At 37.1% G+C, this 24678-nt stretch overlaps 1 protein-coding gene across 1 annotated transcript; it reads right to left on the bottom strand.

Moving 5' to 3' along the window:
* Nucleotides 1-315: 315 nt before the first annotated feature.
* slc25a37 (solute carrier family 25 member 37) lies at nt 316-21768 on the bottom strand. The gene is made up of 4 exons (XM_082188799.1): nt 21462-21768; nt 8807-9035; nt 7994-8050; nt 316-4994 (listed from the first exon to the last, which is right to left on the bottom strand). The coding sequence occupies exons 1-4, from the start codon at nt 21651-21653 to the stop codon at nt 4447-4449; spliced, it is 1026 nt and encodes a 341-aa protein (XP_082044925.1). The 5' UTR covers nt 21654-21768; the 3' UTR covers nt 316-4446.
* Between the last annotated feature and the right edge of the window lie 2910 nt (nt 21769-24678).

Below are 24678 nucleotides of genomic sequence, written 5' to 3'. Positions count from 1 at the left end.
AGCATCACCTAGGCTACTATAAAATCATGTCATAAGTGTCCACAGGTTATAATAGTTTAACTATATCTTTTTTTTTAAATATAGAAATTTTATTTTAAAATGAACTTCAGTCAAATTACTGTTTCATTCAAATAGAAAAAATAAGATATTAATAACATGTTGCATATAGTCTATTTAATTTCATTTTGTGTTTCTGAATTTAATTATTCTTTTTTTATTAACAGGACATAAAATGAGCTTTACAATCAACTCATACATAGCAATACATTCATACAATGGTTCAAACTTCGTTTTACTGAATAAGACGCATTTAAATCATTTGATCATTGTGCATTTTATTTCAGCTCCAGTGTTCCAAACTGTAGCAGCATTTCCACCAATCAGTTTTTGAGTCTACATTTTTCATTTTCATTGCGGTAAAAAACAAAAAACAAACTTGCGTACACTAGATGGCACTATCTTTATCAAAATCCTCCCACCACTTCTTCTACAATGTGCGCACAAAGCGGCCGAGACATGAATGCGTTCATGGTGCATATTGATGAGAGCAAAACTGCAGCACAATTAATGTGGCAAATATCAGGATATGACATCGGTACATCGGTTTTCTCAATGCATGGTACAGTAGTGATGATCATCAGTAAGACAGGCGAGATCAACATACACAGAACCAACGGAATGTTATTTAATATTCGACCCAAATGCAAAACTTTTAACATGAGGGAAATGAAATACTGAGTCAAATACAATGTGTATTTTAAAACAGCTAGTTTGCAGAGCAATTACAGATACGAAGCATTCAAAAATGCTGGTCCCAGAGGAAACAAACCCATGGGGTTTCCACCGTACAACATGGAGCCAAAGGGTCACGGAAATTTGTCCCTGGTCAATCAAATAAAAGGCCAAACAGGCCCATAATGACTAATATGAGCACATCCATCTTCTCAGTCGTAATTAATCGACTACGCATCCTAAAAAAAAAGAAAAGAAAAGGAAAACCTAAAACACATCACAATCTCAACACCTCCAACAGTTAGTTATATATAAAGCTATACTGTAATGGTAATGTAGTGAGTGAATGAGTCCATTTCTTTGGTTCCTAGATGCTATAGTTAAAAATAGTGGTCTGGAAACACACAAGCAAATGAAGCACTAAACCAATAAGCATTTAATCAAAGGCAAACAAACAAAGATCTCATTGGACCGGCATTAAGGAATGTCCAATCCTCCTGAGCTGAAGACAGAGGACAAAAGTCCAAGGGAACCGGAAGTGAGAGAAGACACGGGAAAGGCACAGACCACACAGCTAGAAGAGCAGAAACACTCTCTCACACACACACACACACACACACACCGTACGCCGCACAGGTTACAGAGATGTGGACCGTCCTTTGCAAATGTTTGGTGATGTGCAAAATCAAGCACTGGCGCTGTGATGTCTAAGGCTGAAGGGGCTTTTGGTGTGCGTTTCATCTGTGGCTCCAATAACAGGACGTCATCTCAATCAAGAGCTAAAAGTCAAATCAAAGTTGTCAAAATGAAGAACTCTTACAAATACTATACACAAATCTATTCCTCCACTCGCTTGATTATTGTGCGTGATTCCAGTTCGGCGCCCTTAAAGGGATAGTTCACCAGAAAATGTAAGTTCTGTCATCATTTACTCGCCCTCAAGTTGTTCCAAACCTGTGTGAGTTTCATTCTTCTGATGAACACAAAAGATATTTTGAAGAATGTTGGTAGCGAGACAGTGGATGGTAGCCGTTGACTTCTATAGTAGGAAAAATAACACACTATGGATTCAATGGCTAAAAATATGTTGTGTGTTCAACAAAAGAAAGAAACTCATACAGGTTTGGACTTTAGGGTGAGAAAATTATGACAGAATTTTAATATTTGGGTGAACTATCCCTTTAAGAGCATGTGCTATATGTCATTTGCCAGGAACGAAAACTATTAAACCAACATATTGGGCCTCATTCAGGAAATTCAAGCAGAACAAATGTGTGTAAAAAGAAATTTGCAAAGCCTTACGAAAATTTTCACTTTCGGACTGAAAGTCAATTAAAAAAGTTAGTTTACCCCCAAACAATTTAATTCTGTCATTTACTCACCCATATTCTAACCATAGGGGCTGAACGGCTAGTCGACTTCAACGCTCTGCTATGAGCTGTAAGCTTGACCTCGACTAGTCGCTGATCGTGGCCTATAGAGGGCGCAACAGGATAAGAAATCTTTGAAGTCCACTTTTACACTCTGTTTAAGTTAAAATGACAAATAAATGTATACTCAGAGAGCGCTCCACCAGATGTGTTCGATTATAACATCTGGATGCTCAATTTATCGCGTGAATGCGCGTTTTACACAGCTTTAATTAATTCGAATGCAATCACTCTCACACTAATGCATTCATATAAATGTAAACTTTACTGTGCTACTTTATCTATATCTGATTTAGAACGAGTAGAAATATAACGACCCAAAGGCAAAAGAACTAATAAAAATAAGCTGTTATGTAGCGCTGTCATATGCCATAGCTGTGCACAAGGCAACCCGCGTTCGAGTCTCAGATCGAGGTTCATCTTATTTGTTCATGACGTCATCAGAGGCTAGTCCATGTCGACTCTGCTTTGATCACATAAATGTCGACTTAAAAAAAAATCTGAAGTACTTCAACCCCTATTAGTTTAGTTTTTTTGTCCCTCCATTGAAAGTCCACAAAACCCAAATCTTCAAGCTTCATGAAGTTCATAAAGACATTGTAAAAGTGATCCATGTGAATCAAACATTTTAATCCAAATCTTCTGGATTAAACTGGACGTGCCCAAATTAAATCTGTTCAACATATAAAGCGATCTTCAGAAGACTTGGATTAAACCTCTTGATTCATATGGATTAGAGTTTGATGATGTCTTTATGATGTTTTTGTAGCCAGAAAATATTGGTTGTGTGGACTTTAAACGGATGGACAAAAAAAAAAAAACTTCATATATGTTTCGAAGATAAACGAGAGTCTTCTGGGTTTGGAACGACATGAGGGTGAGTAAATGAGGACATTTTTTGGGTGAACTATCCCTTTAAATCTTTAATTACGAATTTCACGGAGGCCCGATATGCAGAACCTGCGCCTTCAATGTCTTAATATCAACCTTGTTTTCGTTTCATAGCATCTACTCTGAGTAAAGGTCTATTTCAGACAAACAAGGTAAGCTCTATTCTGAATGAGTCTCCAGATTCACAGAGACAGAACACAAAAGAAACAGAATAAACCTGGTCCCAGACTGACATGGATCACCAGGGGAGGAAAACAGCCATGAAACCTCATATGTAATTCATTAAGGAATTGTGATTTCAACTGCAGCTTTAGTGCACAGTCTTACAAGCTGAAGACCTTCCAAAGCTGCGAAACCCACTGCATAGATCATGTCTCAAATTATATATATAAATATCAATGTATATAAATATATTGATGGCAATTATGTCATAAAACAACAAAAGAAAAAGTTATCACACAAAGAAAAAAAAAAAAAATTTAACTTTCAAAGACCACTGCTAAAGTAAAAGTAATTCAGAATGCATTAGCAGAGGAATCCAGAAATCCCAAGTGCTTTAGCGAGATGAAATCAGGCGAATTTATTAAATTAGCATCCAATTCATTCTTTGGAAATCAGATTTCAATATTCTATCTTAAAAATGTAAAGTATAAAGTCACAATTGGATAATCTAAAATGAATAAAACTGACTTTTTCAGGGTAAATTAAATGTTTGTTGTTCATGTTGTAAAAATTCTAGTGGCCAAAATTACCAACTGTACTTCCATTCCTAATAGCCTTGATTTATTTCAGTCAAATTGAATCTGCCATCTTCCCTGATTAATACATAAAGATGTTCTTGAGAAGCACATTATGGTTTTTAAAAAGAGCAGCGTGTCCAATTCAAAACAGTTTGAAACCCAGGCAGCTTTCATAGATGATTAGGCAATAATAACAAAAATAAAAAATTGGTCTGATTATTGCGCAGCAAAATTCAGCAATGCCTTCAATTATTAAAAATAATAAAAATTAAAACTCTCCTGAACCCCTAAAAAAAATGGAAAAGTCCAGAAAAGCCAATAAAGTCCAAATGGATTTGTTTTGAGAAGACAGTGAGAGCGCATACATAAATATAGATGCACATCATCCATACACCATCACGCTCAATCATAAATATGTAATGTGGGTGAGAATACAAAAAAAAACATCTACACATCTTTACCTTTACGTCTGAGTCACGTTTAACAGAAACGATCTGTAGTGTGCAGCGTCCATACATTCCTGTAACAACATTAAACTCTTCCAATAAATTAAAAGGTCTGAGACTGGAGTGTCTACTGCATTTCTCTACATTCCCCCTCTCTCTTCCAACATGATCCTCACACTCGCTCTTTTGATGGGCTGGGTCGGGGCCTCATGTGGGACTGGCCTTGTGAGTGTTCCTCCCCAGTTCCTGGATGTGTGGCTCGTGTTGGGTCAGAAAGTACTTGAAGAACTCGTAGACGGACCAGGCGATGGCCGTAGACGGCATCTGATAAATGACCCGAGCTTGGATGCCTTTAAAGAACGCCGGAACGCCTCCCAGCCGGTAAACTGTCCTGAGCGCGTTGACCATCCCCGAGAGATTCCCGCTAACATGCGCGGAGCTGAGCGCCACGTTCTCCTGCGTGTTCAGCAGCGTCTTACACACGTCTAGCGGAGTGGTGATGGCAGCGGACACGGCTCCGGCCGCCGCTCCCGACACGATGTGCGTTTCGGGCCGGTACTGGCGCTCTGGGTTGAAATGTTCCTGCATGAACTCGTACATGATGAAGTGAACGGCCTGGAAGGGGATGTTCATGGTCAGCTGAGTGCTGTAGCTGCGGTAGAAGGCGGCCAGTCCTTCCTTACGGCTGATCGTCAGCACGCAGTCATACAGGCTTCGGTACGGAGAGTTATACATCTGCATCCTCTGCTTCACCACTAATAGAGAAGAAAAACACGTATATAAACCAAACACTCATGTAACTCTCTGAAGAATGCAGTCTATGCCGACTGTTATGAACCATGATTAATAATACACAAAGCATTCATGTGTTATAACTAGTAAACTATAGATGTGTGCGAACTGTAAAATGTATTTAGGAGTACGAGTGTGGATAAAAAGTTAATTTTGTTCAATTTAACCATTTAATATCTTAACTCTCTGGTACTGGGCGCTTGTCGGTCAAAAATTACAGCTTTTTTTTTATTTTAACGAAATGATTATACTATATTTTAGTTTGATAGAGTTTTTTTATTTAATATTTTGTATTTTTAATGGGATTTTATGGCACTAAATTATACTTATGCAGTAGTTATAATCCATTAAAGCCACACTAAGTAGAAATTGTGTTTTTGTCAAACAGCGACCCCTAGAGTCGCTGTGGAATACTTGCACTGTCGTAAATGATATTATAAAATTTGTACATGATTGCAGCTAAATCACAAGTAAATAGTCTATAGTCTAGGCCTACTGTATAATTTAATTTGTGTTGTTTTTATTGGAATGTAAACATTACAAAATGCCAGATAACATCAATTAAGTTAAATGTACAGTCGCATTATTTCATAACATTGGCCGTTATGATGTCATTAGACATGATTATTGCAATTTATCATAATAGTTTGCAAATTGTGCTCGTTTACACTATTTACAACCTCTACGTTAGGCTTATTTATGATAATTATGTGAGATATTGAAAGCTGTTCTCATGATAATCGCAGGAATCAACGTTAACAGCGTCGTCTGATATCCCTCAGGACTACGTGATAAATACACCTCACAACACCTGAGTTCAGCTGGCAAACTAATTCGTGAGGCATAGCTATCTGATTTATCAAAGCGATTCCATTTACACCTGGTCACATAAATGTATTTTTGCGAAACGGATTTAAATTCGATCTTCAATTCTCGCGCTATATGCAGATTTAATGGAGTGCACGTCACCGAGATATGAGCTGCATTTTATAGATCATCAGCTAAAATTTCAAAATCAAAGACCGCAATAAGAGAGAGCAGTAACAGCCCTGGTAAGATCATTTCGTTTCTTTACTTTTAATGATGAAGATTGTGTGTTAAGCGTCTGCGACTTACTTTCACTTTGATTTGCGATAGTTTGCACGTTGGCTTGATGCAGTTGCTCATCTGCGGTGATGCGTGTTCCAGCGCGTTCTGGATATAACATAATAGCCTATACAACGCTCTCACACGTTTTTTTTTTTTTTTGGGAGGAGTACAATTTACATATGTGGTTTCAACAACCATATGCATTTACACTTGTCCAGTTTCGTCTGGAATGCGTCTCAGATCTCCTCCTGAAGTGGTTTGAGGGATCGGATTCAAATCCGTCTCAAATGCGTTTCGGAGGGCATTTAAACCTGGACTTTTCACGATCGGATAGCTATCCGATCTGAGAAAATGCATGAAGTGGCCAGGTGTAAACAACCCCCATGACAAAAACATACGCACGAAAGCCGAAAACAAACGCTGGTTGGCCTCTCACGTCCAAATTTGAGGAAGTGGTGGGGGAAGTGACGTATGCCGTAAAGCAGTCGAATTTTGTAGTTCTTTTTGTGCTCTTGTTACTACCCGAACCCCGAAGTTACATAGTGCCAGTAAAAGCGATACACACCCTGTCAGGCTATGGCAGACGTGTCATTCAACCTATTGTAAGTCGATGTACCATCACAAGGATCTTGGAAATATATTATGAAGGTTGAAAAGTTACATAGTGTCGCTTTAATTCACTTTTTGAGCATGGACCTGAAAATGAAATTGTTCCAATATTGTTCCAAATTTGAGGTTGATATCTCAAAAAATGAGCTTTCAGTAAGAATATGTTTGGTACGCTTCCACCAGATGAAATTTGTCTCCCATTAATTTCCAATGCGCTAATTTTTGACCACGAACAATACAAGTGTGACTTTTTTTTTTGGACCATTTAACCTTTTCAAATCATGTCCATGATTTGTGTGTGTGTGTGTGTACACTTGCACAATATCTTTGTGAGGACCAGTTTGAGTTTTAGACCATTGGAGTGAGGACAAAGACAGTAAAGTGAGGACATTTTGGCCGGTCCTCACTTTCTGAGACCCCTTTAAAGGCCTATTTGAGGGTCAAGACTTGGTTTTAGGGAACATTTAAAACATTTAAAAACATTCTTTACTGCAAACTCTAGGGATGTGCACAAAGCCTAAATCCGAATACGGAAAGGCACAGAAAATGAGTAACGCATTCTACGGTGGCCTAAAGGGACATGGTTAGGCTTGCCTGGGTAGTCGGTTACATTACAGTACATCAGATTTGAGATTTCACTTATCATGTTAAGATAGTAAATAGAGATGCCTGACAGGACGATGTCAGAGGATTTGGTGCACACATTGACAAATATCATATGTTGTAAAATGTGTGTTCAGTACTGCTCCCTATACACAGAGTAGCGTACGCGTGATCAGGAATTGGAAAGTGAAAGTAAAAAACAAGCATTCAATCAAAAGCGATTTCAATAACACGCATATTGATGGTGGTTTCGTGATGCCCGCAAATTATATACAATATAATTACCCAACTATATAATTCAAGAGAGTGTAAAATGCTAATCTTGGCGAGTATTCACGTAAACACAGTCAGTTATGTTTCAAGTGAACGTAAACAGTTGAGAAAGAAACCACATGTGTAACAGTATAATGGATCCGTGCGTCAGGTCTTAAAGTGACAGCTGTCTAATATAGCTTCTGCCAAATTATGAGATAATATAAAAAAAAATTCTATATGGCAGTTTTTCCCCATGGTATCGATGTCAAAATTGGGGCCAGTGAAAATGCTGAGTGGCTAGTAACTTTGGAAAACCAGTAGCCAGAGTTGCTGGAGAGCCCTGCTCATAACAGTACCAAAAATATAAGATTTCTTATTGACGGTATTGACAGTGGAAGAAGAATACCTTCTGCTGGGTTCATGATTCCATCATGGAGGACAGTAGCAACACTCCCTGCCACACCTGAAGTGGAGAAGAGAAGAAAATTCACCATATCAAGTGACAACATGTGGAAAATCAGGAACAGAAACTTATGTCCTATTTCCCCTGACAAGATGGCACTCTACTTTCCCTTTCATTTCCCAAAAACAACCCTGGCCTGAGTCTTTCGAATTATAAACCCTCGATCCCTTGCTCTCAGAAATCTATAGACATTCAATTGACACCAGAGGTAATAATTTATCGTGTCTCAATATATCGCAATACAAAAATGCAACAATATGTATCGTGGATAGTGACAATATATATTGTGTATAGTTCACCCAAAATAAATATTACTGTATGAGAAAAAATTCAAGTTTTCAGAGTTTTAGTGTCAACAATAAACTACTATATATAATGTTGAATATAATGTATAATAATGAAATAGAGGAATATTTGTGGGTCCTGATAATGCCAAATATTATTTGGCCTACATTACTTTAAATATATCTAGTCAGTGACAGAGTGCAAGCATTTTCATCAACAATAATACAGTGTTTTCAGCTTCAGAATCATGAATATTGTTATTCTGGTGTCTCTATTGTCCTGTGAGTTGGGTTTCCAGCACCAAGTCCAAATCTATTCATTTACACACACAATGTAATATCAAATTTGGCATTTTAATCAACAGTACATTTATGTTAACCATATGTCTTGGAGTATTATAATAACCCAAAAATACCAATTATACCTTATGGACACTCATAAAGACTTCAGGAAATGAAGCGCTTCTCCTACCGTTAGCAATGTGGCTGTTGCCGCCGTTCTGTATGACGTCACTAAGGCTTCGTTTGATTCGCTCGTAGCAGGCGAAATAGAGCGCGTGTGCGGGGCCGGCCCCCAGTACAGTGATATTGAGGCCCCTCAAGGGCCGAAGGAAGCCCTCAGTCCGCACGATCCTCTTCAGCGCTCCGTACACGCTGCGGTACTGAGCATTTGGGTCCGGCTGTAAACTCTGCATACGTGTCTGTGAACAGAAAGAGAGCAGGATATTAGGATAATCAACCATAAAAGGAATAATATCTGATATGCAAAGAAACAAAAATACATTTACAAACAGGAACAAGATCAAATCATAAAGATCGGTTCTCGTTTCTTCTATTCTGACTTCTGATATAAAAAAAAACCAATCTGACATCATAATGTTTTACAAAAAGATAATTTACAGAGACCCCTAAAAATAGATATTTCGTGACAGAAACAAAATCTGTTAACAAAAATGGAAGGAAATACCAACAATATGTAGACAAAGATAGAAGCCGTCCATCTTTCTGCTTACCCAACGTTAAACAACGTTATAAAAACATGCTTTGTTTAATGTGAATGAATTGGCACAAATCATCATAACACACAGAGTTTAGCTGAGCCAGACTTCTGACTATCAGAATGAAGCCTGATCCACACACTGCCGTTTATTGTGCCCAAAAAACGCCCGCTCAGACATGAAGAGACGAGCAACATCATGTTTTACATCACCACACAGTTTTTTGGCACCGATACTTCTGGAGGGAGTATAGGCTTCACACACTTTTAAGTAATTAATTTAAAATGAATTTTGATTCAGAAAAATTGACTAATGAATAATGAAGTTTAATTAATTTATTGATTAGAGCTCACTTATCTGAACAATTCACAAATCAGATACAATATATAGTAGGGGTGTAACGGTTCACAGTGTAAAAACCTCTCACCACGGTTCATCTTAAATCTGATCTGCATCTATAATATGGTTTGTTGTAAATAATGCATAAAACAGACGGGCAGAGCTCGGCTAATGTACGTTTCTGTCGAAGGATAATCATTCTGGCTTCCCAATACATTACAACAGCGATGATCAAAAAACATGAACAAAGCTGTCACTCACAACTTTGTTCAATGCAAGTGACGTGTACTCGAACATGGCCAGTCATTTATGATGTCATCACCCGGGTGTTGATAGCACAGGAAAGGAGGCGAGACCTGAAGAGCACAGGACGATACACCTATCTCCCGATTCGATACCATCACGATACTTGGGTGTCGATACGATATGTATTGCGATTCTACAAGTATTGCGCTTTCTTTTCTTTTTTTTTTTACACTAGACCTTAAATCATTCACTTATACAGACTGAACATGATGTATGAGATGAGTCATATTTACAAAAACAATTCATCACATCTTTCTGACTTATTTCAGAAGCATCATACAGCACTACATTCTCTTTAATAAATGATTCAATAACAAATAAATTTAACAGTCACTTGTCGCCACCTAGTGACGAAACAATGTAATTGATAAATGTGTTATTTTAAGCACCAAGTTTCTATCAAAAGCTGATTTACTCTATTTTGATCGCTATCCTAGACATCAGTGTTTATATTTGAACTTTAAACTTTTATCCCAGTTCTTCTATGATAATTTAAACTATTGAATCACAGAAATAATGATGCTATGAGGTTGAAAAGACTGCGGTTTCATGACTTCTCTCTCTGGGTCAGCGCCAACACAGCTTTGACTGTTGCAATATGATTTTGTAAAAAAGGTTTAATAGATAGACGAAATGGAAGAAGATCGCGTGGGTGTTTGAATCGAGATCGCAGTCTTTTAAAGATGAATCGTGCAGCTCTGTTGTCTTCTCTCTCTCTCAGTATATGAGTAGCGCGAGGGCTTTTGAGTGCGTTCAGTGTCACATCACTTTCACGCGTCCACTTGAAAAGGATATTAGCCTATGTCACTCATAGATATTATATATGATGTCTATGATGTCACTCACACAACTCAAAAATAACGACACATTTCATCCTCTGTTGAAACGAAAGTGGCTAACTTCTGACAACCTCATCTATAAGCAAGGACAAAATAAAGCAATTTAATTTGAATTAATATCGATTCTATAATAATAAATAAGTAATAAAAAAAATAAAAAAAATAAAATCGCGATACCTAGGTACATTTTTTCCAGCTCTAACACGTATGCTATCTGTGTTTAAACTAAACAAATTTAAGACTTGCCAATTTAAACATTCAAGCGCACTCATCTGAAGCACGCGCACGGAAAGCCGCGTATCAGACAGCGCGCAAATATTGAGTTATCTTTCAAGTCTTGCGCTTGAACGGACAAATTCACTCAAAAATTATGTCAACATGTCCGTCTTGGCGAGGATCCTAGCAAACATCATAGGTTATGTCTTAAATGAACGTAAACAGTCGAGAAAGCTGGATCTGTGCATTATCTCTTAAAGTGACAGCAGCCTAATATTCCTGCGGTCTGTGTTTTAATTGTTAATAAAACAACAAAAGACAAGGAAATCACTCACTGCTCTTGACTGCATAGCTTCTGTAACTTTAATAATGATGATTAATCTATATTTAATTTATACAATGGAGATGATATGTAATGCGGTTTACATTTGATTACTTCATTCAATTTCTGTACCTGAAAACTACTGTTACAAATACCTGAAAAAGCTGAAAAGCACTGTTTATTTTATTTCTATCTTTGCTCTATAGTAATTATTTGTGCTCTTGTTTGTAGTTTGACTATTTGTTCTTATTTTCTTTATTTTTATTTGACAGTAGTCCTTTTTCCCCTGAACATATACCGAACCGTACCGAAACCGTGATAAACACCGAACTGTTACACCCCTAATATACAGCTTGTGAGCAAATTTCGCTATACAACTGCAATATATGAAGAGTTCAGATTCAAAAGCCTCTAAATGCCATCTGAAATTTTCTTATAGAATGATCATTTTTATCAAACTTGTATATTTAAGTTCAGTAATTTCACTTAAATGACAATTAATAGGTAATCTTCATTCATTGCCATTTAAGTGAAATTATTGAATTTAAATATAAAAGCTTGATAAAAATGATCTTTCTATAAGAAAATTTCAGATGGCATTTAGAGGCTTTTGCATCTGAACTCTTCATATATCCTCTGAAATATTTTAGACCATTTCGTAAGAAAAAAGGAGAGCTAGACTGCAACGCACATATGACGCATGATGAAGTGAAGTAAGTGAAGTAGGTCTATATATAGTCCATGTGAATCATTTCTCCTTATTATCCATCTAATTCTACCACTTAAACCTAGACACACCGGTGAGACCGGTTACAGCTTACTTTGAACAAGATGTTATTACAGCTAATCAAAAGGTTTTCCATTAGCTCTTCTTTAACAAGAGAACTAGACAAACACCCAGATGAAGTGTTAATTAGCCCAAAACTACTCAATATAACCCCCCGTCATCAAACCGCGACAGCTAGCTGGATAACGGAGATCTCCCAGAAAACATTAACATGAGTTAATTGGAAAATTCTGATCCATTTCAAACGGTTCTGTAAAAGAAATCAAAACCAACAGCAATGTTGTTCAAAACAAATCTATTTTAGGAATAAGAGTGCATTCTGGAGGGCTTCAACCAATGAAAAGCAGAAGAACAGCTTAATATGCCACAGAAAACACTAAGCCAGAATAGTTTCCTCAAATTAAGTCAGGAAAGACACATACGCCATGAAAATATATGTTTGAAACTCCAAACCTCAATGGGTCACACTTCCTCAGAGACAAAACAAACATAAATTTGAGTTTCCTAGTCGGGAATTGGACATGAACGCCTCTCAAGACAACAAAGCACTTAATCACGACAAGCTAATACGACAAGCTAAGAACACGACAAGCTAATAATCACGACTTCAGCAGCGAAACAGCACATTAAGGCAGGATCAAAATACACTATGTCCACAAAACAAAACAAATAATGATGGATGTACTTATTGTACATTTTCCCACTTATTATTACATATGAACATGAACATGAAATAAATGCAGAGTGATGTGAGAAACCAAACCAGTACAGATATGCAGGAAATCAGCTGAGCAGTTAGACTTGTAAGTTAGGATGCTACAGATTAGCAGGGAGGTGGAAAAACTGGCCCCGTCACAATCCAAGTTTACTGGAACAGGACTAAAGCGGGCTGGGCAGCCGGAGCAACGGGGGCGAGCTGGCAAGCCTGGCCTGGCATTTGACCCAGCTCTTTTCAAACTACTGGAGCGTTAGGCAAAGTATACTTTGAAAGGCTGCGCACGAAACAGAGCGGAACTCGTAAGATTAAGTGTAGGAGGGTTGAGCTTAAGCTTTTGAGTGTTTAAACACACTAGAGGAGGCTGTACTGTACCAACTACCTCAGGGGAACTTAATGCCGCTAGTGCACTAGCTGTCTGTTCAACCTAGCATTGGGGAATTGTTGCTTTTTCCAGTAACACTTTAGTTTAGGGTCCAATTCTCATTAGCATGCATATTACTAGGATATTGGCTGTTTATTAGTACTTATAAAGCACATATTAATGCCTTATTCTGCATGATCATATTCTACATCCCTTAATCCACCCAATACCTAAATTTAACAACTACTTTCACTATTTAAAAGCAGTAATTAGGAGTTTGAGGCAAAAGTCATAGTTAATAGATAGTCAATAGTGAGAATTGGACCCTAAAGTGTGACCATCTTTCCTACTGTACCGAACCCGTATCGAATCGTGACTCCTGTGTACCGTTACACCCCTACTGGGATACCGAAATGTTTTTCTTGCATCATTAGCCGAGTTTCCATAACAGATTCGCGGAAAACTGTGATGTTTTCTAATGTACAAACTGTATAATCTATCCCCCTACACTAACCTTACCCCTAAACCTACCAATCACAGAAAACTTTTGGCATTTTTTGAATTTCAAAAAACACCATTTAGTATGTTTTAGTATGAGGACACAGATGTCGTCAATCATAAACCATGTTTACGTTGTAATACCCATGTCATTATACACATTTGTGTCCTCATAAACCATATACAAGAACATACACACACTAACAGCAGGCCCTGACAGGAGGAGGACAGAGTAAAGGTACACAGGACCTACAATTTCTACACTTTTATTAGCCCTGGGTCCAGTGGACCCGAACATCCTGTGTGTAATATAAATGTGTAGGGGGGGGGTGTACAGTGTGTTTTCATTGAAAATGTGTTCTGATATATATCCCTCACAGAAAATGGCCAATGAGTCTCAGTTTAAAAAAATTAATTGTATCATTTTTCTTTTGATAAAAAAATGAAAACGGGTCCAACAGACCCAAACACCATACAAGGGTTAAATGAAGAATTCTGTCTCGTCTTCTGTCCAAACATACCGTGTCATCTTTAAAGAATGATCGACTTCTACGTACACCAGGTGACCTGTGAATGCGGAAAAACGGTTTCCATTGCAGTTTTCCGGATTGCCTGATAAACGAGCATGAAAACTTTTTTTGTGAAATTAGCTCGTTTCCATTGGGCGCATTTTCAATTCGCAATTTCAATTTGAGGGGTAGGCTAATGAAAACGCAGCTATTCAAAGCGTCTTTCTATTGGCTTTATGCAGCTGTAATAAATTGAAATGATATATGAAAGCTTAAACTGAACTGCTAAACTCAAACGCCTGTTGTAACAGTGAGGTGACAGTCTGGACAGGAATGTGAGTATGTACCGTACGCATAAGTGTGCACATAACTGCCTGTTAATCAACCTAGCCCAAATGCAATAGACACATTCACACCCTTCTGGATGTGTGAGATTACGACCTCTGCCCCGGCCCACCCATGAGGAGTGACACACACACACACACACACACACACACACACACACACACACCAGCCCGTCGGTCCGTTCTACACTGATTAACACCGTCAGGCTGAACATTAAAATCAGCTTTCACATGTCATTGAAACTATAGTTTATAGCTTACATACACGTATATACTAAGATAATAGCCAAATTATTAATCATGTTTTATTTCTAGTCATTTTACTTCCAAAGAGAGGAAATATAAATAATTGAATATGCAAATCGGCCATATACCATTTAAATTGGAAAAATAATAATGGCTAATAAGCTGGTGGGCTAAATACCCATACATAGGCCTACATAATAACTAAAATATTGTTTACTGTATTTTTGATCAAATAAATGCAGCCTTGGTGAGTATAAGAGACTTTTCAAAAAAGAATAAAAAAAATGTTACTGACCCAAAACTTTTGATTAAAAAGTTTTGATTTTGAACAACTTAAAATAATTGTTTTGTACCCCCTGGTCATGCACACATTATAATATATTACATGGCATATAATATTCATGTGGAGCAAGGGGATACAAATACATGTTATTACAAAAATACATTTGTATCATCTTTCTATATGTTTACAATACTACTTTTCAAAACAAATGCTACAGTAAGTTATACTATGGATAATATGCAAGAATTATGGAAAATTTTCAAAAGAGCAAGTACAAGGTAGAATCAAGAGCTTTAAAAGTCTGAGTTATGGGCCGAGCTATTAGTTAGCCATGTAAAAGTCCTTTGGTTCTACTGATAATTGATTATAAAATAAGATCATATAAAATAAATGCTGTTTTAATTTGCCTTAAAACATTCCAACAGGTGTCTATAAACTCTAAATTAAAATATTAAATGTGAGATCACATATGGGATAAAAATATGCAATATTATTGGCAATTGCATGTATTAATTCAATACAATCATAAAAATGTAATAAATAGATAAAAAAAGATATATAGAAGATTGTGGCACCAATGCTATTAGTCTGACAGTTAACTCAATACTTCAATGTAAACAATAACCATTTCAATCTGTACACAAGAGCACAAAGCTTGTGTTGTGCGTAAGATGGACAAAGAAGTGGTTCATTATCATTGTTGTAATGCGTTTATTTTGGGTCAGTGTCTGGAGAGGAAAACACCGTCATTCCTCCGGTTTCTCTAGTATTGCTGCATCTCTCTGAATCACGCTCTGGACATGCATCACATTCACAACACGAGGTCTTGCAGACAGTTTCATTCACGCAATGATTAAATGTGGAGGAAAAACTACAGATTACCGACACATTTAAGTGGGTGTTAAAGACTACATGATACTCACAATACACTAAATCCAAATTTGTATATAAATTGAGAGCCTGATTACAAAAACAAAAGTCTCACCATTAAAAGCACACAATAATGTTCTCATTAAAATTGTACGTAGCCTTTATGACGGACTTGCACTGCTCATGATGCACTTTACTGTATTTTCCTTTTTTGAAGTGATTTTAATCATATTTCAAGCAATTCAAAACCATCATGGCCGACAGTGAAGCGTCTCAGCCGGAGGAAATAATCCATTATTTATTGACTAATACATCAGGCAAATTTTCTTATCGGTCCATAAACGATAACATTCAAAATTAACATATATCGGCCGATACCGATATATATCGTGCATTCCTGAACATTTTTATGACATTTAATTCGTATGAAGACTTCGCTTCCCGAACTGGTTCTTACTAGGCTCGGCTATCGCTGTAACCGGAAAAGCCTTTACCCGGTGAGGGCCATTCAGGAAGCCAAAAAAAAAGTGTGAAAGTGGCTATTTTGGCCCAAATCTTCCCTTCTGACAATCCAAGGTAAAGTCCCGATACTCTTGATGGTTCTACAGATTATCTTGTCTGATTTCCCTGTGGTGTGATGTGTGTTAGGAGTGAATGAATCTGCTCGGAAGAACATCGGGGGGCGCACCGATCTCAAATCGCAAATATCCAACATGTTGAAAATGTATCGTGATCTCGATTCAAACATCCACTCGATCTTGTTCCTAAATGACAATGATTCGCCTGTGTCTAATAAACCTTGGACAAAATCATGCCAGAACATTCAAATATGTGTTTCGCGCTGCCGGTGATCCAGAGAAACCGTGTTGCCAAGTCTGTGGTTTTCCTGTGGAATTGGGCTAAATTTTTTATTCATATTATCACAGAAGAACTGGGATAAAAGTTTATAGTTCGGATATAAGCACTGAAGTCTACAGAAGGGATCAAAATGGGGCAAATCGTCCCGAATGATGATTTAAATGGCCAGCCTTTAATGAAGAGAGAGAGAGAGATATAATGGAGAGAGAGAGACGCCTCATTTCAAACTATGAAAAAGATGCATTATTTGCACCATTCTTACTTCCTAAGAGTGTGAATGATCAGACAGACACAAGGAGTGTGTGTGTGTGTGAGTAAAGGTCACGTTTGGAAAAGCATGTCATGTCCTGAGACACTCCTCAGAGGTGCTTCTAGGAAGTGACAACCCTCGTAACGCTGGCAAGTCCCCCAGAATCTCTCACACACTGGAAATTCCAGTTTCACTGCAAAGCCTGAATCATTGCAACACTAGAACAGCCTGAGTTACTACAAACATGTGCTCCAGTAACTGAATTGCAACATGTATTGGTAATTGTTTCAACATTACATTTTAAGTTTGTGTTCAAAACATACTTGTCAACTTTAAAATTGCGCAAATAAAAAAATAAGCAGTCACTAATCAACATATTCATCGCTAACATGGGCCTTAATCTCAGTTTCCCTTGTTCCTTTTCAAGAGACAAAAGCAAGAGGAAGTATTGTACGCTTAATCGCTTTCTGGATGTTTGACCAATGATTTACAGGCCTGTCACACGAATCATTAAAGGTCTTAAAGCTTATCTTCTGTTAGGAGTGTTAGAGGAATAATATAACCTACTTTTATAATGATCTCAATTTATTTAATTCCTCTTTTAAAAATGAAGACATGCAACAACTCAAGAGCTGTATATTTGAGCAAAAGTACGTATATTAAACGAGATTTTATTGACTCAATAAACGGTCTATGATATGAGAGTATTGGGTTGAATGACACATTAAAGTGTATACGGTAAAGAGAAGGAAGAATCTTCTAAAAGGAAGGAAAGATTTTTTCAAAACGTGCCAGTTTCCTGGAAAAGCCCTATTTGTTTTTAAAGGTGGTGTTGAAAAACTTTAAGGAAAATTTTTATTCAATTACTCTTAAAATGTCATGTGGTATAACAATTGAGTTAAAGGTTATTTAACATATTCGCACCTCGAATTAGGGCCGAGCGATTAATCGACATGGTAATAAAATCGTGATGTGAGAATGAGCAATTTCTAGACGATGTGAAATCTGAAAGCAGCGCACCTAAATCTAGCGCGAGAACCGAACAGAGCGGGTTTACCGTAATGACATGGACGGAAGCACAGGAACAGGGAAGGGGAATTCAGTGCAGGACACAGGATGAGGACTTGGCCTAAAAATAATCAACATCCAATCAATATTTTGGATAAAGGAGAGATGATGTATCATAGAGCCATGCAATTTGTAAGACTGGTCAAACTATCGCTGTGGCAAAACTTTTGTGTAAAACTTTTTATTTTGAGCGCCGCGTAGAACACCGTGTCATTCGCGAGATGCTGCCAACAGTTAAAGACATCCGTCTACGCGATTTACGATAAAAATCGTGATAGTATTTTAGTACTGCTTTAAATATAGCTTTCAAAGTCATGAATTTTCAAATATCATGAATTTTTTATTTATAAATGTCATAAGTTTGGGAGAGTTGCACCACATGACATTTTACAACCTTAATTAACCATAAACAAATATATATGAACATCAAAAATTATTTTAATTTAGAAATTAAAAAAACATGCTAATTATTGTAGAGGTTCATTATTGTATGTCTGAAATGCATATTTGAATACTTTAGCCAAAAAATTCATTGGTAATTATAGGCTAAGTTGAAAAGTTTGGATGCATTTATTTGAATTGGTCCTTTTTTATTATTTTTAAAAACATTTTTCATTGCCCATATGGTTTAGAACGGTTACATCAAATGAAGGGGTTATTTCAGATGCAGAGACTTCATTCTGATAAAAGATTTTTATTTTTTTAAATAGCATGCAATGATTATTTGCAATGAAAACAAGGACAAATGTTAATGAAAAATTGGTCAGTTTTGATTTCATGTCTTAAATTTCTTAAATATGCCTTATCCTTATATTCATCATCATCATCATCATGAGAAAGATTCACCCTTTGTCCTACTAATGGCGTCTCCCTCTGTGATCTCTGACCAAGTTTCTTTCTCAGTGTCTGTCGTCGGCTAACACACACCCATGAACACACGAACCAATTCCAGCGCAGAAGTCCCTTCCAGGTGAAGTCCAGGGCCTCTGGTTTGTTAGGCATCAGAAGCGTCTCTGTGACTATGTGCTCTCCAGACACGTACCCGTGAGCGGCTCTCAGTCGCGTAGAGCGAGCGAGCGAAATCTGGCAGCCACTAAGGAAACAATGACAATAGCCTACGCAAGTCCCACAGAATAGATGCAGAGAGCAATCTGGCACCGTGACAGATCACTTTCACTCGCAGGTTTCCCAAAAAGACAAAGTTAGGGACACTTTTTGTACCCAAAGTACCACTTTGTGAAGAGATAGTGCTAGAAAACCTACAATAAAGAACTGGAAGCAAAGGACTGTTTTGTTCAGTGAACTAGCTGGCTTGGCAGGCTTGCGTTTGAATGAACTGTTGATTTAAAGCCGGACCGAGGCTAGTCCGAAGATTAGCGCCGCACTCACACACACACACAAAAACACCCTGGCATTTCCACTCAACATCATGAGACGACAATGTCACCTCTGATGAAATATGCACAACAAGGGAGAAACAAAGATCACCTTTCGTTCCTCAAAAAAACCTCTATGAATGAAATAATGAATCGGACCAGACAACGTCATGCTGACCCAAAAATACCAATTTTCCCATAAAATAAAAATTCTGTCATCATTGACTCAACCTAAATTTGTTCCAAACCTGTATAAGTTTCTATCTTCAGCTGAACACAAAAGAAGATATTTTGAAGAATGTCCGAACAGTTTCTGGTCCCCATTGACTTCCATAGTATTATTTATTTAATTTTTTCATACTATGCAAGTCAACATCTCTTTGATTACCAGCATTCTTCAAAATATCTTCTTTTGTGTTCAGCAGAAGAGAGAAACTCACACACATTTAGAACAATTTGAGGGCGAGTAAATTATGACTTTTTTGGGTGAACTATTCCTTTAAGTTAAAACTCATCACTGTCCTCTATTCAAGGACGCCGTGGCCTAGCGGTCAAAGATCTCGGCTGCTAACTAACAGGTTGTAAGTTTACGCCACAGCAAAGGTCCATAAACTAGCAGCATTATGGTCTTGACCCACTTACACCCAGATTACTCAAGGGTAAGGCTTCGGTGAAATACACTTTAGCATACTTCTAAAACTTACTAGTAATGTTGAATCATGTAATGTTTTCAGACACCTAATTGCACGCAATTACATGAAAAAGCATTATAGTTTGATTTATTAAACACAATTAGTTGAACTTGTTTTGACCCACTTAAATAGATCTGTAAATGTAATTTCATAATTTCTCCTATTGTTAATTTATAGTTAAATTGCGCAGCCGAATGTACCGACAAGCATTTATAATAAAACTAAAATATACTTATTTGTATACACGTATAAAAAATACACATTGAATTTGCAATTTAGCACATTTAAAATACATTAACTGTACATGTAATATCAAATAACACACTACAGTTAAAATTGCATTCTTTAAAGCACAATAAAAGATTATCAAAACATAATGATTTAAAATGTACTTTAGGGTAAAACTTCTAATTTAACACTATTACAAAGTGCACTTTTTTTTAAATGTAGGGATGAAAGTGTTCTCTCTTTAATTAGCCTTTTATTTCAGTACAATTATATACACTGTAAAGAATAATATTATGACAGCATAAGTTTTTACATTGCTTTAACTCATCATTAAGCAATTTTCAACTTTTTAAGTTATACAAGTTTCAACTATCTGTATAAGTTTAATGTTGAAATGATTCAAACATCAAACTTGATTGTACTTAAAAATTAAAGGCAGCAACTTTTTATTACAGTGACTTTTAAGATTTGAAGTAAACTATTATTGTGACGTAAACAATACAATCAAGCACTTGTTTTCACAAGGAATGTCTCTACTAGGTTGGTAAAGATGACTCATTAATGCATTAAAAGCATGACTTGCAGCTTTTATTGTGAGAGTTAGAACACTATAGTAGCACACAGTATTTGTATTCACTAAGCTCTAAACATGTGCATTACCAGACACTTGGAAAGACTGAGTTTAGAGAGAGATATCAGTGAAGGTCATTTGAGCAGCTGTCAGTGAAGCACACAGAACAACTGATGCTAAAGGTAACTTTTCACTGCTGAAATGTAGTAAAGTGGTCCTTCTCACAGCAAAAAGCATGGCCGACTGTGCTGGTTTAACTTGGTTTGGTGTTTTGAGACAATTTGAGAAGGTTTGAGTCATCAAGAGGTTTGCCATGCTGGTCTACTCTAACTTTTGTTTGAGAAGTACGCTTGAGTTCTGCGTCGCGTGAGCTGGACAGGGTTTCTATCAGCGCATCTTACACATGTTATTGAATGTGTTAATGTTGTGTAGAGTTGAGTTGAGTTACCTTGACCGAGTCCACGGGGTACATGACTGTGTGCTCCAGCACTCCGGCCACGGCGCCCGCTGTCATGTGCGTGCCCAGCGACGCGTGAGCGGGCAAACTCTCGTAATCCGCGTCGCCCTCCGACGCCCCGCCGTCGCTGTTCACCTCCGACATCTCCACACTCGCCAGGACCGCGTCGCTGCGCAACTCCATGCGCTGGAAGCGTTAAACCCACGCTTGATACGCGGAGATGTGAAGCGGCGACGCGAGCGCGCACATCACTATCACCACCACTGTCGACAACGTCATCTCAGCGACGCCGTGATGTCACCGTGACGCAGCGGCCGCGCGCCAGACTGTGAGAGCGGTAACGGGTGAAGGTGGGGCTCAAAGCTGATGTTACCAATAAAAAGTACATTGATCTGGGAAAGTTTTTTGTTTTGTTTTTGAGTGATTCTTCGTGTTTTCTATCTTGTTTGGAATTGGTCTGTGATTAGTGTGTATGAATTAAAGGGATAGTTCACCCAAAAATGAAAATTCTGCCATCATTTACTCACCCTCGAGTTGTTCTTAAATGTGTATGAGTTTCTATGTTGTCTTGATACAAAAGAAGATATTTTGAAGAATGTTGGTAATCAAAGATATTCTGGTATCCAGAGGTCAGTGGGGACCAAGAAACTGTTTGGTTACTGACATTCTTCAAGATATCTTCTTTTGTGTTAAACAGAAGAAAGGAACTCGTGCAGGTTTGGAACAACTTGAAGGTGAGTAAATGATTACAGAATTAGATTTTTTGGGTGAACTGTCCCTTTAATGTAGCCTATTCTTATCAATGTCTTCTTTTTAACTGATCCTTCCTCTTTTGGCAAGTGTGAATGAATTTAGAAATACGGTTCATTCAGACGGTTCGTTTCAGTGAACTTGTGTGTGTGTGTGTGTGTGTGTGTGTGTGTGTGTGTGTGTGTGTGATATTATATCACAAACTTTTATGTAGGCCTATCTATGCGATTAATCGATTTGACAGCACTAGTTATTTAGTTACAGTGGTGATTCCAACATACTATCCCTTCCTAATAAAGTTTGACGTCATTACATTGACAACCCTTCATTAATGCTTTAAAATCCATTAGTAAATCATCTTGAGAGAACCATTCAAAAGAACCGATTCAACAGAATGATTCGCTCAAGAGAGTCAGATCTTTTCTTTTATAAACAAAGCTGACATATCTGTAGTTATTTCTGTAATTATTCAGCATTTCGCTGATGTTAAGTGCAGCTCTTATGATTGACATTCCGCACATGATATCATCTGTAGATATTTTTTGCTCCATCTGTGAGAGAGTGATAGTTTAGGTGTGTCTTTTCTCAGAAAGGATCTGAAGATCAGTTCGCTATGTTCTCGTTATCTGCTCACTCTGTGACTATGATACAGGGAATCTGGGTTTCACCAGACGTCCTCCCAACTCACACACAAGAAACATTTTCACATGGCAGTCCCGTTTGTACTCCTGTGCACTTACAGTAAGAATGAGTTCAGGGATGAAATAATCACACTTGTTAAAAAAATACACTTCAGCATACTTTGAAAAAAAGAGTACTTATTACATAAATCATATATAGCCTACTTTAAAATAATAAACTTAAGTGCAAACTAAATTAAATGTTTTTCGGACACTTAACTGCATGTTATTTAATTACACGAAAATGTGTTATAGATTAAATGAAGCCTATATTAAAATCAATTAGTTGAACCAAGAGTGCTTTTTTTGACCCACTTAAGATTTACATATACATATTTATATGTAATTTAATATTAACTAACGACTTTTGCCTCAATAAACTCCTAATTACTGTTTATTAATAGTACAGTTTAGGTATTGTGTAGGATTAAGGGATGTAGAATATGATCATGCAGAATAAGGCATTAATATGTGCTTTATATGTGCTAATAAACAGCCATATATCCTAGTGATATGCATGCTAATTAGCAACTATAATTGCTTATTCTATTATCTTTGAAATATGGTTAAAGTGTACCGCCGAATATACTGAACAAACATTCATGGCAAACTAATATATACTTTAATGTCATTTCTATTGAAACTTGTATGTCATGTATTTAAATATATTTGTAATTTAGCACATTTAAAATACTTTAATTGTAATATCAAATAACTCACTACAGTTAAAATCATAATCAGTACTTTACATGTGTCAGTAAACACAGAATAAGTGATACTTTTAAAGCATGAGAGATTATTAAAACATGATTTAAAAAAGTACAACTTTTAATTTGGACCTTTTATTTCATTGCAATACAGTTTTAATAAAAATAAAAAGACTTAAGATTTGAAGTGCACATTCAATACTATTAAGCGCACTTCTTTTTCACGAGGGTTGACAGAATGCTTGGCATAAGGGCCTAATGCTTCACTGTCAGATGATCAACAACTTTACAATATTAGTGAAGCTAGATTGTTGGCTTTTAAGAAGTCACATTACTTCTACCGTAGCAGTGATCCTCATCAGTTCCTCTCGCAGTCCATGTGAGCAGATCATATGATTCAGCCAGACAACATGAAGCAAACAAGCAGAGCATTCAAACGCTGGACGTGTGTATCCAAGCAGTTTCACGGACACACACTCCTCCAACTGAACAAACCATACCTTAGTGTCTTAGGCTTGTGTATACATAGTCCAGCATTTCTGTTTTTTAATATGTGACCCTGGATCACAAAACCAGTCACACGTCGCACGGGTATATTTGTGGCAATAGACCCATTGTATGGGTCAAAATTATCGATTTTTCTTTTATGCCAAAAATCATTAGGATATTAAGTAAAGATCATGTTCCATGAAGATATTTGGTACATTTCCTACCGTAAATATATAAAACATTTATTTTTGTGAGTGAATGCAGCACAAACGTGAACATAAATGCACAACTTTAAAGGAGATTTTCTCAATGTTTCGATTTTTTTGCTCCCTCAGATTCCAGATGTTCAATAGTTGTATCTCGACCAAATATTGCCCTATCCTAACAAACCATACATCAATGGAAAGCTTATTTATTCAGCTTTCAGATGATGTATACATCTCAATTTCAAAAAATTGACCCATGTGACTGGTTTTGTGGTCTATATAGATCCACTGAATAATTTATCATGAGGTATATTGTATCTAAGACGTTAGAATTTCACTTAGAGATGTTTTATAGGGTTCAACATGTGTTTGTCGC

This window comes from Leuciscus leuciscus (genome assembly GCF_965113295.1).
Source record: "Leuciscus leuciscus genome assembly, chromosome: 13".
NCBI classification, from domain to species: domain Eukaryota; kingdom Metazoa; phylum Chordata; class Actinopteri; order Cypriniformes; family Leuciscidae; genus Leuciscus; species Leuciscus leuciscus.
Note: the sequence above shows the minus strand (reverse complement) of the source record. Positions and strands in the feature narration are given on the sequence as shown.

What these genes read in the sequence shown, in the direction of transcription:
- slc25a37 (XM_082188799.1), bottom strand. Translation starts at nt 21,653, where the DNA reads ATGGAGTTGCGCAGCGACGCGGTCCTGGCGAGTGTGGAGATGTCGGAG. An exon ending in CAACAGCCACATTGCTAACG is followed by an intron (nt 8,051 to 8,806) that starts GTAGGAGAAGCG and finishes TCTCCACTTCAG; the next exon opens with GTGTGGCAGGGAGTGTTGCT. An exon ending in AATCATGAACCCAGCAGAAG is followed by an intron (nt 4,995 to 7,993) that starts GTATTCTTCTTC and finishes CTTCTCTATTAG; the next exon opens with TGGTGAAGCAGAGGATGCAG.